The 15,771-nt window shown below is 38.9% G+C and overlaps 1 protein-coding gene across 2 annotated transcripts; it reads left to right on the top strand.

Annotated features, from left to right (window-relative positions):
• The first annotated feature begins 4,246 nt into the window (after positions 1–4,246).
• Positions 4,247–8,074, top strand: LOC148027110 (uncharacterized). Of its 2 annotated transcripts, none has more exons than XM_087691663.1 (4): positions 4,247–4,573; positions 5,600–6,280; positions 6,659–6,795; positions 6,971–8,074. In XM_087691663.1, exons 1-4 carry the CDS (start codon positions 4,538–4,540, stop codon positions 7,017–7,019), a joined length of 903 nt encoding a protein of 300 aa, XP_087547789.1. In that variant the 5' UTR covers positions 4,247–4,537; the 3' UTR covers positions 7,020–8,074. The 2 variants fall into 2 exon arrangements, with proteins under 2 accessions (XP_087547789.1, XP_087547787.1); XM_087691661.1 differs by having other exon boundaries at positions 4,255–4,573; positions 6,586–6,795.
• Positions 8,075–15,771: the final 7,697 nt, after the last annotated feature.

Here is a 15,771-nt window from a genome sequence, read left to right as displayed (position 1 = left end):
TAGGTTGTCTGGGCAGAGTCGCTCTCACCCAATTCAAGTCAATTAGAGTTACATATTCTTTTGAAGTTTTCATTACTTGACCTATTCGCCCTACTACCCCCGGCGCCCCCCCTAAATTAAAACCCCCTCCCCTCTGTTTCACTTATAATCTCTCTCTTTTTTTTCTCCCTCCCCTTTTTAATTAAATTCCTCCCCCCTCCCCCCCCTCTCTCTCTCTCTCATGTGTAGGGCTTAGGTTCTCTCTCTCTCTCTCTCTCTCTCTCTCTCTCTCTCTCTCTCTCTCTCTCTCTCTCTCTCTCCCCTTATTTTATTGAAAAAAAGTTTACATTTAAAAATTTAATCTGAGAGAGAGTGTGTGTGAGTGAAATATACAAAGAGTAAAAAAGAAAGAAGAGAAGAGGGAGGGAGAGATAAAGAAGGGGAACAAAGAGAGGAAATATAAAATTTAAGAGAGAGAGAGAGAGAGAGAGAGAGAGAGAGAGAGAGAGAGGAAAAGAAAATAAAAAAGAGAGGAAAGAGGGGGAGAGAGAGAGAGAGCAAATAAAAAGAAGAAGAATGAATTTGAACACAGTGAGAGAATTATAGAGAGAGGAAAGATAAAATTTAAAAGAAAGAAAGAGAATTATAGAGAGATGAAATATAAAATTTAAGAGAGAGAGAAAGAGAGAGAGAGAGAGAGAGAAAAGGAAAAGAGAGGAGAGGGGCGGAGAGAGATAGAGAGAAGAAAATGTGAGAGAGAAAATATATTACTACTATATCTTACTTCTTATCTTACTACTATATTATTTTAGCTATAGGTTCGAAAAGCCCCGATCTTCCAGAGGGCTTCCTGAACCTACCCCCTTTTCCAAACCTCCCTCCCCTTCCCCTCCCTTCTTTCTCACGTATAATATCTCATTTTCTCTTACCCTCTTTTCCCCCTCCCCTTTTTAATTAAATTCCTCTCCCCTCCCCCCTCTCTCATGTGTAGGGCTTAGGTTCTCTCTCTCTCTCTCTCTCTCTCTCTCTCTCTCTCTCTCTCTCTCTCTCTCTCTCTCTCTCTCTCTCCTTATTTTATTTAAACAAAAATTTTACATTTAAAAGATAATCTGAGAGAGAGAGAGAGAGAAATATACTAAGAATAAAAAAGAAAGAAGAGAAGAGGGAGGGAGAGATAGAGAAGGGGAACAGAGAGAGGAAATATAAAATTTAAGAGAGAGAGAGAGAGAGAGGAAAAGAAAATAAAAAAGAGAGGAAAGAGAGGGAGAGAGAGAGAGAGAGAGAGAGAGAAAATAAAAAGAAGAAGAGAAAGAATTTGAATATAGTGAGAGAATTATAGAGAGAGAAAAGATAAAATTTAAAAGAAAGAAATATAATTATAGAGAGATGAAATATAAAATTTAAGAGAGAGAGAGAGAGGAAAAGAAAAAAGGAAAAGAGAGGAGAGAGGGGCAAAGAGAGATAGATAGATAGAGAGAGAGAGAGAGAGAGAGAGAACATGTAGAGAGAATTATAGAGAGAGAAAATATGAAATAGAGGAGAAAGAGAGAAGGAAAAGAGAGGAGAGAGAGAGAGAAGAAAAGCGCAAAGAGAAGAAAAGGAGAGAGAGAGAGAGAGAGAGAGAAAAGAAAATTTAAAAAGAGAATGAAGAGATAGAGAGAGAGAGAGAGAGAGAAGAAGAAGAAGAAAAAGGAAAAAGAGGAGAGGGAGAGAGAAGGAAAAGAGAGGAGAGAGGGGAGAGAATAAAGAGAGAGAGAGAGAGAGAGAGAGAATAAAAGTGGGGAGAGAAAAAAGGGAGAGAGAGAGAACCAGGAGAAGAGAAAAATAAACTAAAATAGAAGGCAGAGAGAGAGAGAATTAGACATAGGGAATTTGGAGGGGGAGAGAGAGAGAGAGAGAGAAGAAAAAGAGGAAAGAGAAAGATGAGAAATGGATCATTGAGCGAAGTTGCCATGTGATAGCATAGCTACTTCACTCGCCGCTTCGAGGCAACAAAGCTGCTGCGAAGCGACCTAGCGTTCCCTAGTGAAGGATTAAATAAGAGTGGGCACAATTTGGGGAAGAGCTATGTTGGGACTAAAAATCTTTTTCAATACTTTTATGGGATGCTCGAAGGCCTTCCAATGGAATACATCAATACATGGCCCAAGGTGTGAGAAACAAATTCCATGCCTTTCATAATGATATAGAGATGTAATTTGGCCACAGACCATTGAAAGGTTACCTCTTCAATGCACCAATGCATGTTATGGACCATTTCTTGAGTTGATGGAGCATGTGCAGATATTGCAAAGGGAGGCTAGGGAATTAAAGCTAGTCCTAGGATGATTGACAAGTCTATTATCAAAGATGAATAGAGAGTCATACATGTCTACTCTTCCTACATGTTAGAAACTCCTTATATTGGAGGCTTGAAATATTGTATTGCAATTATATGAAATATTGCATTGCAATTATGATGTGAAATCATTATTGATATTTATGAATTTCATTTTATTATTATCATTTGCTCACTTTGCACATGCACACACATGCATACTCTATGTGTATATGTGTGTGTGCATGTTATATCCAAAGTGATGTAAGATTCAAGCTTATGTAAGATTAGAATAAATAAGTAATAACATTGTATAGCTAATCACAAAGTGTGCTTTTTGTTTTAGCCTTTTGTCTCGAGTTAATGTTTTGACATGAGAGTTTGAACATGCATGTGTTGATTTTATACATGTTTCTACATCTAATGCATTATGTTGTCACCTAATTCAAGTCAATTAGAGTTACATATACTTTTGAATTTTTCATTACTTGACCTATTCGCCCTACTACCCCTACCACACCCCCCAACCCCCCCCCCCCCCCCCCCCCCCCCTCTTGCTTTTATGTATACCCACTTTCTTTCCTTTTTGTCTCTATTTGGCCCATTGAAATTGATTTAAAAACATAATCAATGTACAATAGTGTAGATAACTAATAACTAGCTAGTTATGATTTGTACTTGGAACTTAGAAGCAAATGCACCATTCAATGTAGAGAGAGAGAGAGGGCCCATGGATTTTTAGAACTTAGTGGTTCTGGGTTGTAGTTTTTGGTGAAATATACATTTTAAATTTTTGATTGGGCTTGGGAACATCCTATGTGTGCCATACAGGTTTGGATTTAGGTTTGTGAAATCTATATAATAATAATGAAATAGTCTTATCATAGTGAATTGTGAATTAATAGATGTTGATTAACTATGTCAATCCAACCATGTGTTATTTTATATTATTACACATTGTGATTGTTGGAGTTTCCACATACTCTCTCTCTCTCTCTCTCTCTCTCTCTCTCTCTCTCTCTCTCTCTCTCTCTCTCTCCATCCGCCATGGCTTTTGCTTTGCTCTTGCTTCCATTTGAGAGCTTTCCACTTAGGCTACACGTTTCAATTGCAACTCTAGTGCATTTTAGGCAAGTTGCCTAAAGATATCATATAGGAAATGGGAAAAAAGTTGCTTAAAGAAAAAAGTCGCTAAAAGTTGCTTAAGACTCCACCATCGTGACCCATGTTCTAACCACATGAAGTTAACATGAGGCTCAAGTATTGCTCTGGCATTAGTCTTTCCTCATTTGCAGAGCATTTGCATAAAGTTTCTCCACGAACATCGAGCATTGTTCTTTGCATGGGTGGTGTGGATGTCAGGGCATCTCTTGGAGTATGAGTTTTTGGTGGATGGTCTTATTTCATTAAAGTCGTGGGGAAGAAGAGCAAATATGTGTGGCAAATTATGAAGAAGGCATCTGCCTATGTGCATGAGCTTATATAAGGTTCTCTCCTTAAGAAGAGGGTGATGGTGTGTTTATCTCTACAAGTTCAAAACAGATAAGTTCGTAGTTTAGTTGAACATAAGATGGGTGTCACCGGAGCGGTTCGATTGGTACGCAACTTATGGACTTTTGAGATAGGTGGGTAGTTAGGCAAAAATATTCGCGGGGAGTGGTGTTTATTGTGTGCAAAGCTCATCCCTTTACTTACAAGAATCTACCCTTTACTCACAAGAATCTACCCTTTGCTCACAAAAGAAAGAAGCGATTTAAGGGGCAGCCTAAGGTCAACAGCCTCAACTAGCTAGTGATTTTTTAAATGAAAATAAATAAATTTTCCTGCTGGTATTAAGAAGAGATATTGTCCTAGCAGACACCTACCAGCATGCAATTTGTCTTGTGGGTTGACTTGGCCAGCACAGACACAGAGAGTCTAGAGAGAGAGAGAGAGAGAGGCCTTATATTAATATTTGAGCCCATATTATATGTATTATCCAGTCTCCTCTCTCTTCTTCCATTCCACAGCCTGGCTCGTCTTCATCTTCACCGTTCGTCTTCACCGACACCTGCCGCCGCGGGCACGCGACTAGTCAACACAGCCTAGCTGCTGTGTCCACCCAATGCGCGTCAGTCGCCTGTGTGTTCGACTGCCATCTCCCTCTCAGAACATCACCCGACGTTTTGGTTTATCTGGAAGGCCATCTCCAAACCTTGTGGTTCCGAGACACAGGACCATTGCCTGTGTCTCCTTGTTATCATGGCGGACAGCCTTCCTAGGAGACCTAAGCTGCAAGTACGTTTGGTTCCCTTACAAGAATCTCCTAGCATTAGATCTGATTTTGTGTACGGAGACACCTCGATAAGAGACCCTCGTCCACATGATTTGAGAAACATGCTTTTTGCTGTGGCTAGATACTGTTGAGAATGCGTAGATTCTGAGACTATGGTGAAGACTAGATACTGTTGAGAATGTGCAGATTCTGAGATTATGCTGAAGGCTAGATACTGTTGAGAATGTGCAGGTTCCGAGATTAGAGAAGCTGCCGATTCTGAGGTTATGAAGAAGGCTAGATACCGTTCAGAATGTGCAGATTCTGAGATTGTGATGAAAGGATGGTCTTTTGCAATTCTTATCCTGAGAGCAAGCTCCACATTACTGCTAGTAAGCTTAGAATGCACAGATTCTGAGATTTTGATAAAGGCCAGCCGTTTTCAATTCTCATCCTGAGAGCAAGCTGTACATCAGTACTAGACTCGAGTGGAACTGGCGTGTGACAGTCAGTACTAGACTTAAGTGAAACCTCCATGTCTCTGATAAAACAATGCAATAGATTCCTGGCCACATGAAGCAGAAAATTTCAATCATGGTTGGGTTGGAGGTTCTCACTTGAAACCAAATTTCAGTTCTGTAGCAGGTCTAATATTGTTTGTTTAAGGAGAGGTATTCCGTGAATGACTTCTGGGGTATAACAGGCCATCTTGTATAGTTTAAGGAGAGACCTTATATTGTTAAGGAGAGGTATTCCTTGAATGTCTAGACTACTTGGAAAGTTGAGTATTTTTGTTAGACTAATAACCATTTGTTGTGGAACAAGGGAGATTCAATATCCTGCCTTTGGGTGTTCATATGAGTGTTTTCTTAGAAAGACACTGAGATTGCTCATCACAATCTCACAAGTTTCTGAGGTCCCTGTGCTTCATCTAGCTTTCTTTTGAAGATGATACTGTAGCTCTCCTCTCTTTGGTCCACGCATTCAAATAAGCATTAAAACTTTGCCCAGTTGACTGAGTTATCTTAATCCTGTATTTTGTTGGACAGAACAAAGTAGATTGGGATTCAATTAGCAGCAGTTCTGATGAGCCATCCTTTTACTCTGATCCTTTCCAAAGCTACAAAGTTCAACCAAAGAAGGGTCTAAAAGGTAATGCCGCAGAACTAGAAGTATCCCTGCCAGCACGGTCATCACCACGCCAACCTTATCCTGTGTCCATCCGAGCATACAGGCCCAGGGACTATGAATATGTTTCATCATTCTCTCGATCAACTAAGGCAGGTCTGAGGGTTACCAGAAGTGATGCTGAACTCCTTAACCCGAAGAACGTGATCCTTGAGTCTGACTCTGACTTCTCAACATCCTCAAGCTCTACAGGCTTTAGAAGCAATGAGGGGAGCTCCTTTAAAACAGGAATTTCCACAGAATCAAATTGCAACTTGCAGTCAAATACTGAGCAGCAGTTGGAGGAGAGATCCATATCACCTGGGGGTGAGCACACTGATGTCTCAGCTGAGTTCAAGGAAGAAGAAGAAGGGGAGCATCTTGATGTCTCTGCCGATAGTTACTCTGGATTACAACTTGGCATGGAGGGCTGTGACACCAGCTCAGCCAAGTTAGAAGAGCAACCGCCTCAAAGAAAGAATGAATTCAGTTCAGACGATGAATTTTTTCCACTAAGCAAATCCATCAAAGATAGATCACAGATAAAGTTTCAACAGACTGAGGCAAGTGTAAAGCCAGCTGAACCAGTGATTTTTTGTGTCCTTTTAATTAAGCCAACATGTCTAGCCTGGATCATACTGCAAGCTGTTAGGTTTCATGGATGTTAACGTTCAGTGATAGATTACTCCAGTCAGTTGAATCTTGTTTTGCTGTGTATGCTATTTTGTGTGTACTTGTACATTTGGAGTAGGTTACACCATTTACCAGTATGGGTGGTTTATGATATATTGACATGATGTGAGTTCGTGCTATTACATGAAAATGCTTAATACTTCAGGCTGACCAATGGCTTTTATTTTTTGTCCAGCATTTGCATGATGTCTTGCCTGAGTTTGCTACCTGGGATACTCCACACCCTAATACTGCAGAACGTTATACAGATAAATTTGATTCACTTGGAGAACAGAAGAAAGCTGGTGGATTACCTGTTAGTGGATCACCTCCGCGTCTCAAAAGCGCAGTCAGCCAAGGAACAAATATTCAGCAACCAGCATTGCATCGTCAGAGATGGCAATTTGTGAGTTCTTAACATGTTTCTCTACACAGTGCTGATGGGCCAAGGCAAATCACTTATTTTACCATTGCGCTTGTTCCCATGCTCTACATCCAAGAAGTGAGAAAAGTCCAGATTGTTGGATGACCACTAACACTGTTCACTGTTCATGTATTCCTTTTTCCTTGTGGTTCTGCAGAAATGGAGACACTGCTTTGCTGCATCACGATGGATGCCTGAGCGGGTGATTAAGCGTCCATGACATTTATGATCCTTGGATCAAAGAAGGGACCATTCCGGCATACAATGTTCTAAGTGTACTTCCATGTAGCGGGAGACTTCTGTGTTCCTTGAGTGTATATTTCTCTCTCAGAAAGCCAGTTTGGATTCTCAGCACTAGAGTTCGACATTGGACATGTTAGCAAGCCACAGGGGCTGGGGGACTGCATTTTTATTGAATTCAGTTGTTTCTGTGGTCACAGTTGGGCTGAGATAGCACATGCATGTCTGTCTTGATTCTTAATTCCGCAATTACATTCACGACAATAAAAGTTGTGCGATAGAGTCTGCACATGCATGCTCCATGGGAGAGGCTTACAACTTATTGTACTGCATGATTAGCCCCTTTTATCAGGGATCGTCGGCAAGAAGAGCCTCAGAAGAGCATTTCGTCTACTCCTTGGAAATATCCATCCTCAACCTTTGATGTATTATGTGGCTTAACACTTCACAACAAAATGGGTGCCTTGTGGGACAGATGCAATGGCTTGGAACAGGGTAAATATGGACAGTAAACAGACAAATCTAGTTTTGACTCTAGTCTTGCTACAGAAGTTGCAAGAGAAGGAATGTGCAGCTAGATAAACATTCGTAAGGTTTAAACCCATTTGTTAACATGCATGTGCTCTTCTGCTTTGGTGAAGCCAGCGTTTCAACTCTAGTGCTATGGGTGATTTTACCAGCAAGACTCGCCTGATGAATGTATCAGAAAGATTGAGAAAGCAGAGAGGGCGGAAACTATCAACATCACTACATTGTTGCACATAACCAGAAACCCTGTGAAGGAACGAGGAAGGTATCGTCAAAATTGACATGATTGTGTGTTGTCCATATGGTGTGTACATGGTACAAAATCTAGACCATAAGAGATGTTGCCCAAGGGCTAAGAGTCTGTTGCAAAATGCAGAGGGGGGATGGATACCTTCAGTGGGTAAGTCCCACATCTTCCATACTTGGCCATAGCAAGCCCTTGTAAAGCTTCTGCCAAGCATCTTCAAGTAATCAGTATTAGTTTCATAAGGAAGCCTATTCTTCCATATGCTTTGAAGAGTTCTTACCCATCGTCATTTCTATTGCGTGGGCGTGTGTGTGGCACAGTCGATTGGCATGCTTTTGATTTGGTTGTAATATGACACGAAATACACTAATGGGTGCATGAATTCCCTGAATAATTATAGATATCTCGTCCAAGTAACTCCGAAGATTTCAATATTAGACTTATCCAATTCCTTTCGGAAATCACTTGTTTACACACACAATGAGAATAGGATATCTTTGTATCCTTTATGTTAATATAGTGGTGGATTGAGCATTATGTTGCTTAGTCAGCTCGGTTGTTACTTTCAATAATACACCATTACCCTTCCCTCCTTGGTCGTGGCCTTTCTCCTTCCATTTTAGTATAAACTTGTGTTCCTTGACTCGTATTGTTATGTCTTAATCAATTTCATGTTAAGTAAAAAATAGAAGCTTCTTTTAACATCATTTTCAAATGTCTTGGCAAGTTTGTTCTTTTAATGTATTTGTCATCCTATCTATGACTTGTCTATAAGTTAGCAACATAAAGATTAAAACACGCTACTATATAGTATAATTGCACAACTCGAGTTGATGCAAAATATGTTACATCGAGTTATACACACACACATACACACACTCTCTCTCTCTCTCATACTTATGTAACATGGTTGTAGCATCTAGTCACGGAGAACACATCTCAAGAAACATGTACCAAGCATATAAGGTTGGATGGGTATCAATTCTAGTCCTTGCCATGCCCACCATAATAGGTTAACACACGTGCATTTTTTGGAAAAGAAATTGAAAGACACTATGCAATTTTGCCCAAATTTGCATTCTTGGATGAAATACATATGAAACGTCAAAAAACACTCAAAGCGTGTCCTAACCCTTTTTCCTTATAACCTAGCATATGATCAAAATTAAGCACCTACATGCACTTTTTAATATTCTAGGTGCAAAATGATAGTTATTTTATCTACCATAGCTCATATACCATTTCCATGTAGTAATTATATTGCCCATATGAAAATTTGAAAGCTTAAGGTTCTAAAGTAATATGTTACATTAATGCATATAGTGTTTGCATTAAGTAAGAAACATTAGATGTTCTACTATGCGACAATATATATCGTGGATCCAAGTCTTTATTCAATGTAGGTTTTTTTTTTGGGTTGCCTTTTAGCATATGAGAGCAACCCAACTTGCACGAGGTGGGAATCAAATGCACACACCCTCGCTCACAATTGCAAGCTTTAAACCAATCGAGCTCTTGACCTCATGTAACAATATATGTCATTGTTCTAAGTTAATCAATTACATGATCTACTATGTTATAACATATGTCAACCTACTTAATACTAACCATGTTTATAAGAAGCAACTTCCATTGAGCTTTTCTACATGTATCTTAGTAATACTAGTTATATTTAGCAAAAGCAACATCTCCCATGTGAAAATAAGATCAAACTATTCAATAATTGACTTCAATAGTTGCTAAATTAGCGGGTTGCACTAAATAGAGAATCACCATAACTTTGTTAAATCTACATTAGCCTTTCTATATTATCATGGCTTTGTTATAAAGAGAAACAAGTCCACTTTTCTAACGGCAAAATACAATCATTCGCCTCATTTCAAAAGAACTTAAAAATCCTTCAATGCTAAATAAACATTTTATACCAATGATTACAAAAATATTGTTATGCAACTCTTTAGAGCATGAAATTATAGAGCATTAATATGCGATGTGAATTTCTAGTTGCAATTACTTGAGCACATCCATTCATGTAAATATTTATTTGTGGTTTGCAAGGTATAATCTCAATGTATTTTTTGCTTAGGGAATGATTCTAGAATTTGCTTTTCCAATATGTAAGATTAAGATATCTAACCTACACCATAAGAGGACCTCATCAATCTTTGTGTAGTTAAGGACTCAAACTTAATTTCTAACTTGAATAAGGCCATTATCTTTAACCAACAGATTTTGATTTTACCATCTCAAATACCTTGTATCAAATTAACCTTGCTCACGTGCACATGCACGTGCATACACGCACACAGTTTTAATCAATATATTTTGATTTTACCATCTCAACTACCTTGTATCATTTTAACCTTGCTCACATGCACATGCACATGCACACACACACATCATCATCATCTATAGCATTCTTTGTAATAAAACATTCTTGCTCATATATGACACATGCACGCATACATGACACACTCATTAGGAAAACAATGAACTCACAAATGGGCCTTTTAGTCCCCCCCTCTCTCCTCCTTAAAACAAGGAAAATAGGAGAGAATAATAGTAATTTAAACCTCTTCTCTCTCCACTTTTGCAATCTCGTTTTGCCTTTTTTATATTATCTACAAAGATATACTCAGATTCTTTCTCTCTCCTCATTCAAGAAGTCTTTTTCAACCAAATTTTATATTAAAAAAGGAGTTAGTTACGAGAGTACGGTGCTTCGTTTTCAATGCAAAATGATTAGTAGATACGAGGTAATTGATTTTTTAATCGAGAACAAGGAAAATGAAATTTCAGTAGTTTCTTTTAAGATATTTTGGGGATTTTTTATATTCTAGCTTTTGGTCAAAAAACAAACCAATTGGTTAATTTTTGTGTTTTTCTAAAATATTTTTTGAGGTAAAATAAAAATGTCTAAAATACGAAAAGTCTTGAGTATCCCTACCCTCTAAGCTATTTTTCCTCATATCTATACTCTCTCATGGCTCTATTGTGACCCCTTCTCTGTGTTTATGCAACCTTCATTAACAGAGTGAATTACTTACACCCTCCTTTCCCTTGGCACCTTTGTGTGCCTCTCTATGCATCTCCACTCTACCTCATGTGACAACCAAGTAGGCTCTCCATTTCTATTAATAGTAAAATGAATACATGAAAGAAGGAGCTGCATATTGAGGTAGAGGTTGAATATGCCCAATTATTCAAAAGAACCCAATATACTAGTGTCAACCCTCAGGTTTTGTAGAGTTACATGCAAATGGGATTGAAACATGTGGACTTGTGGTTTGATGGGGGAATCTACCCAATTGGCCCCTTAAACAATAGACCTCCAACTTTCTTAGGAATCACAAATTTGTTGAAGTATGTGTGTGAGGGTAAAAATGGGTTGCTCGGTTATACTAGGTGGCTTAATGATCAGGCGTTCAAAGTATTTACAACTTGCCAAGCAACCCTAAAAAATTATCATGATGTGATCGATGCACATCAACTTCATATACAACACCTCATAGGACAAGTGGTACAGTTGAATGACACTACAATTCAACAAAACAATCAAATTATTTCAATGCAGGACGCTATCCATGGCATTGGTATCTTATATGAGGAGGCAAAGGCACAATTGGATGACCTAAGAAATATCAACATCAAGCTAACACGAGAGTGCAAATGAAAGAAGAAGCCAATCAATATGTCAAATGAGTTCTCAGTTGTGGATGCACAATCCATTTGTGACAAGGCTGGTATTAGCACAACGACTTACTCAAAGATATTCAAAGGTATGAAGGCTGGGTTTGGTCGTGTGCTAAAGAGAAATAGAATCATGCCTCTTCCTCAACCTTCAAAGTTAATAGAGGCCTGATGACAACTTAATACAAAGATTTTGGAGTTGATAGGAGATTCCATGCATGTTCAATGCGTGGAAACACTAAAGGTTGGGACCAAAAATGCATATGAGGTGAAGTTCACCGAACTCAACTACTATTTAGATTTGTACAAGGTGCAGTGGGCAATGGTAATGTACTACAATATGTATGTTGAGAAATGTAATGGTAAAGTGCAGTTTGTTATAAAATTAGATGAAAGTGAGGTCGTCAAAGGAGTAAAGCTTGAAAGAGTTAGTTTAACTCTAATGAATAGAGCTTTACAATTCGACAAGAACAACCCAGGGAACTTTAGCGTTCAATCTGAGCACCATGTGTGGTGGCTCGTTGTATTTGAAGTTCCTAAGGAAACATTTGAGGTGTTGCAGTTGTTCTTTATGCACACAAGCATTCCAAGCATCATCAATCATTAGGAACATGATGAGATACTCTCGGTTGAAGGGTATGGTCAATTACTTGGTTGAATGGCATCTTGTAGGAGACTTGAAATATTTAAAATGCATGTGTGGAATCTCCATGCAAATACAAAGAATCCATGCCTATATTGCTTGACGGAGAGGGTGGAAGGAAAGGACAGAAAGAAGAATTGGCAAAGGGTGACAAGTGCTGCACTAACATGCAATAGAGAAGATCCCACTTGGAAGCCCGTCTTCAACATTCAATTGGATCGTATTCACATTTGTTCATTGCATGTTTTTTTCAGAAGAGAATATCCCACTTGGAAGCCCGTCTTCAACATTCAATTGGATCATATTCACATTTGTTCATTGCATGTTTTTTTCAGAATCATGGAGAAACTTATATATAGAATACATTTGCTTTACTTATAGGATGCAACCAGAAAAAGAAGCCATTGCAATGTGTAGGAATGTGGAGCGAGTGCTATCAGAAATTGGGCTACACAAGCATCAAGTGACGATTGAAAAAGATGAGAAGAGATCAGGAAAATCTAGTACCTTGCCAAAAAAGCCTTGCTTTGGAGGAGTAAAGGCTAGGAAGTTCCTCTCAACACCCATCAATGAGGAAGGGAATGTCATAGTTCGTAGGCCATAGGACTACAATGGGTGGAAAAAGTTACATTTTATAGTTCCTGATCGAAGTAATGGACTCAAAAAACAAGGTTGGCCAAAGCTAAGGTTTGGATAAGTATTAACAAATTGGCTCCCTTACTTTGCAAGATGGTGTTTAACAATGAAGATAAGCAAGAATTTATCGATGTTGTGCATAGCTTCTACGAAAACATGGTGGAAGCATGGGGCAAAGGCTCTATCACACATTACATGGTATGTACTAAGTTAATATTTTAAAATTATATGAATTGTATAAACTATTGAACATAGTTTTACTCATGTGTGATATGTGTCTTTGTAGCATATCCTTGAGGCACATGGGCCATACTTTGTAGAAAAGGGAAGCATTGGAATTTGGTCCACGTAAGGTATGGAAAATTCACATTGGATAGTGCATGGTGCTTGCATACCAAAGAAAAACCAATCATGGTGGAGAGGTGAATGGTAGCAATCCAATGATCCAATTGCTATCTTGGTGGTATATGAAATTGCTATCTTGGTGGTATATGATTATAGTAACAGATGAAGCTAAACTCTCACAAACGAGAGAAAATAAAAGTGCTGATGAATCGATTGCAGACATGATGGAATCACATCGTGTCACTAAAAGAGTGTGTTATGAAGCCTCAAGTGCCAAAGAAAACTATGCTAAGTGGCTAGAAACAAGGCTTTGACAAGGCAACAAATGGATTCAAAGAGAGCTAAGATAGTAAGATGAACAATGTGTTCAGTGTGAATACAATTCATAGTTTAAGAGAGAAAGAGAGTGTGTGCATCTATGTAAATGAGTCTTACAGTTTAGGGTTATATAAAAGAGGGTTTCACTTTCTATCTTATTCATTGAGTTCTCACATCTCTTGTGCAGAAAAGATGGTTAGGTCTAAGGTAGTTGCAAATAAGCTTCCACTCAGAGCCCCATATCGTGTTTAGCCCCTTGGAGCATCTACTAGCTGAGATGCACCCCCTTCTCAACCTAACCTATCTTTCTCAAGCCGCCCTCACAAGGGTCCGAGAAAGCCGCCCTCACAAGGGTCCTCCTCAGCATCCCCACAAAAAACGCAAGTGGAAGCTAGGTACAGTGTCCTTGAGAGAAGTTAGGAGGTATCAATGCTCTTTTGATCTCATCATTCTGAAGGCGAGCTTCTCGAGACTTTTCGCGAGATTGTGTAAGACCTCTACCGCACAGAAAGCAGGAGGTGGTTTTTAACACAAGGTCAGGATAGACCTGATCACTTCACAAAAGAATGTCTTCATACTCTACAGTGTGCTGCACGGAGGCCATTTTAGTTGACTTGATGGCTAATGCTCAATGTTGTGCAATATATGCAAAACGCATCACCGTAACTTCCAAGGAGTTCTAACCTGTAAGAAAACTTCAAGTAGTGAAGGATGCATTTGTTCCAATGGAATGAACATAGTTTGTAATGTTCTCTTTTTTGGCATAGTGTTCTCCTCGTGCATTGGACATATGACTATGTCCAAGTGCAAAACTATTGTACGCACCCTTAAAATATGAATTAAATTTTTACTCTTGTCCTTCGCTCTCAACTTTGACTGCGCATCTTTGCTGTATTTTCAATTCTTACTTACAGTTTTTGCTAGCACTGTCAATTTCAATAGGAAAAACATGCAAAAATTTGCCATTTCTTGTTGCAAACTTTACTCCTGATACCCTTGTATAGTCTATGTGGTGTGAAGTTTCTAAGGGCCGGGAAAGTAGCTCTAGACGCTAAACTTCGAACCAGGGGTCTATAAGCTTTTTTTTTCCAAAGAAAAAATTGGGCTCTTTAGCCACCTAACGAGTGCACATGTGAAGTTTCGTTGCATTCTGATAAAAGGTTATGGCTTTACGATCACACAATGGATAGTGTGTATGAAGTTGTATTAACCCAGTTTTGGGATTTAAATGGATTAAAAGTTCATTCTTCTTCTCATTTTCACATCTTGCTTTCTTTTCTTCCCCCATTCTCACACCCCCAACCTCTGTCTCTTCTCCATCTTGCCCTCATCGAGCTTGTGTGGCATGCACCAAACAAGCATGTCATCGTTTTGGCCCCAGGAAGACCTCACGCCAAGGCCCGCCACCTGGGGAGCACAAGGTGGATCCTCGTGCAGCAGCATCAAGTGCTCCCCATAAAGCACAATGACCACCACAGAAGATGAGGAGATGAAAACCGGGCACTATCGCCCTTCGGGACATAATGAGAATCCAATGTGGATATGAGCTTCTCATCCCAAAAAGATATTTTCATAAGGTTGTTCGGGAAGTCATGCAAGACTTGGAGCTGAAAGGGATGTGAAGATTTTGGGTACGAGTGCAGGATGGCCCACTAGCAAGAAGATGGACTGCTGCAACTGTGGAGGCCCTACAAACAACTGCAAAGGGGTTTCTCATCGACTTGTTCAATGATACACAGCTAGCGGCCGTCCATGCAAAATGTGTCACAATCACAAATAAAGACATGAAATTTATTATTCGGCTTTCACTGCCACATTGAAATATTTATCTATATATACATAATATCTCATACGATTTGTATTGAATTCAAATAATTGAGTAAAGTTATTTTGTTTTCTTTCTTCTTGAAATGCATTACTCCTAATTTTTGTTTGATGTACGCATGCATCGAAAGTAGTAATATATGTATAGATACGAGTTACATTATTACTTATGCACAATCGCAAGTGTAGTACTACGCGTTGACATAATTAAATTGGATTATGTTAATGTATGCGAATGCGTCATTCAGGTACCACACATTATCATCACACTTACACAAAATCACACACTTATTCAATATAGAGACAAAGTAAAATATCTTATATTCATGAAGAAAAATACATGCGATGGTTGATAGTGATAGCAGATACAAAAAGCCAATAGCCAACAAGAACTCTCAATTGTTCCTTAGCTTTTTCATTGGTGGAGAGGAGGGGCCAACTTTTGATGAAAATATAAATTCCTTCTTTGCTTCAGAAATGATGTGCT

This window comes from Lygodium microphyllum, chromosome 13, assembly GCF_053477565.2.
Source record: "Lygodium microphyllum isolate KBCC chromosome 13, Lygodium_microphyllum_v1.1.10, whole genome shotgun sequence".
Lineage (NCBI taxonomy): Eukaryota > Viridiplantae > Streptophyta > Polypodiopsida > Schizaeales > Lygodiaceae > Lygodium > Lygodium microphyllum.
This window is presented reverse-complemented; position numbering and strand designations above follow the sequence as displayed.

What these genes read in the sequence shown, in the direction of transcription:
- LOC148027110 (XM_087691661.1), top strand. Translation starts at nt 4,538, where the DNA reads ATGGCGGACAGCCTTCCTAGGAGACCTAAGCTGCAA. An exon ending in CTAGGAGACCTAAGCTGCAA is followed by an intron (nt 4,574 to 5,599) that starts GTACGTTTGGTT and finishes TTTGTTGGACAG; the next exon opens with AACAAAGTAGATTGGGATTC. An exon ending in TAAAGTTTCAACAGACTGAG is followed by an intron (nt 6,281 to 6,585) that starts GCAAGTGTAAAG and finishes TTTTTTGTCCAG; the next exon opens with CATTTGCATGATGTCTTGCC.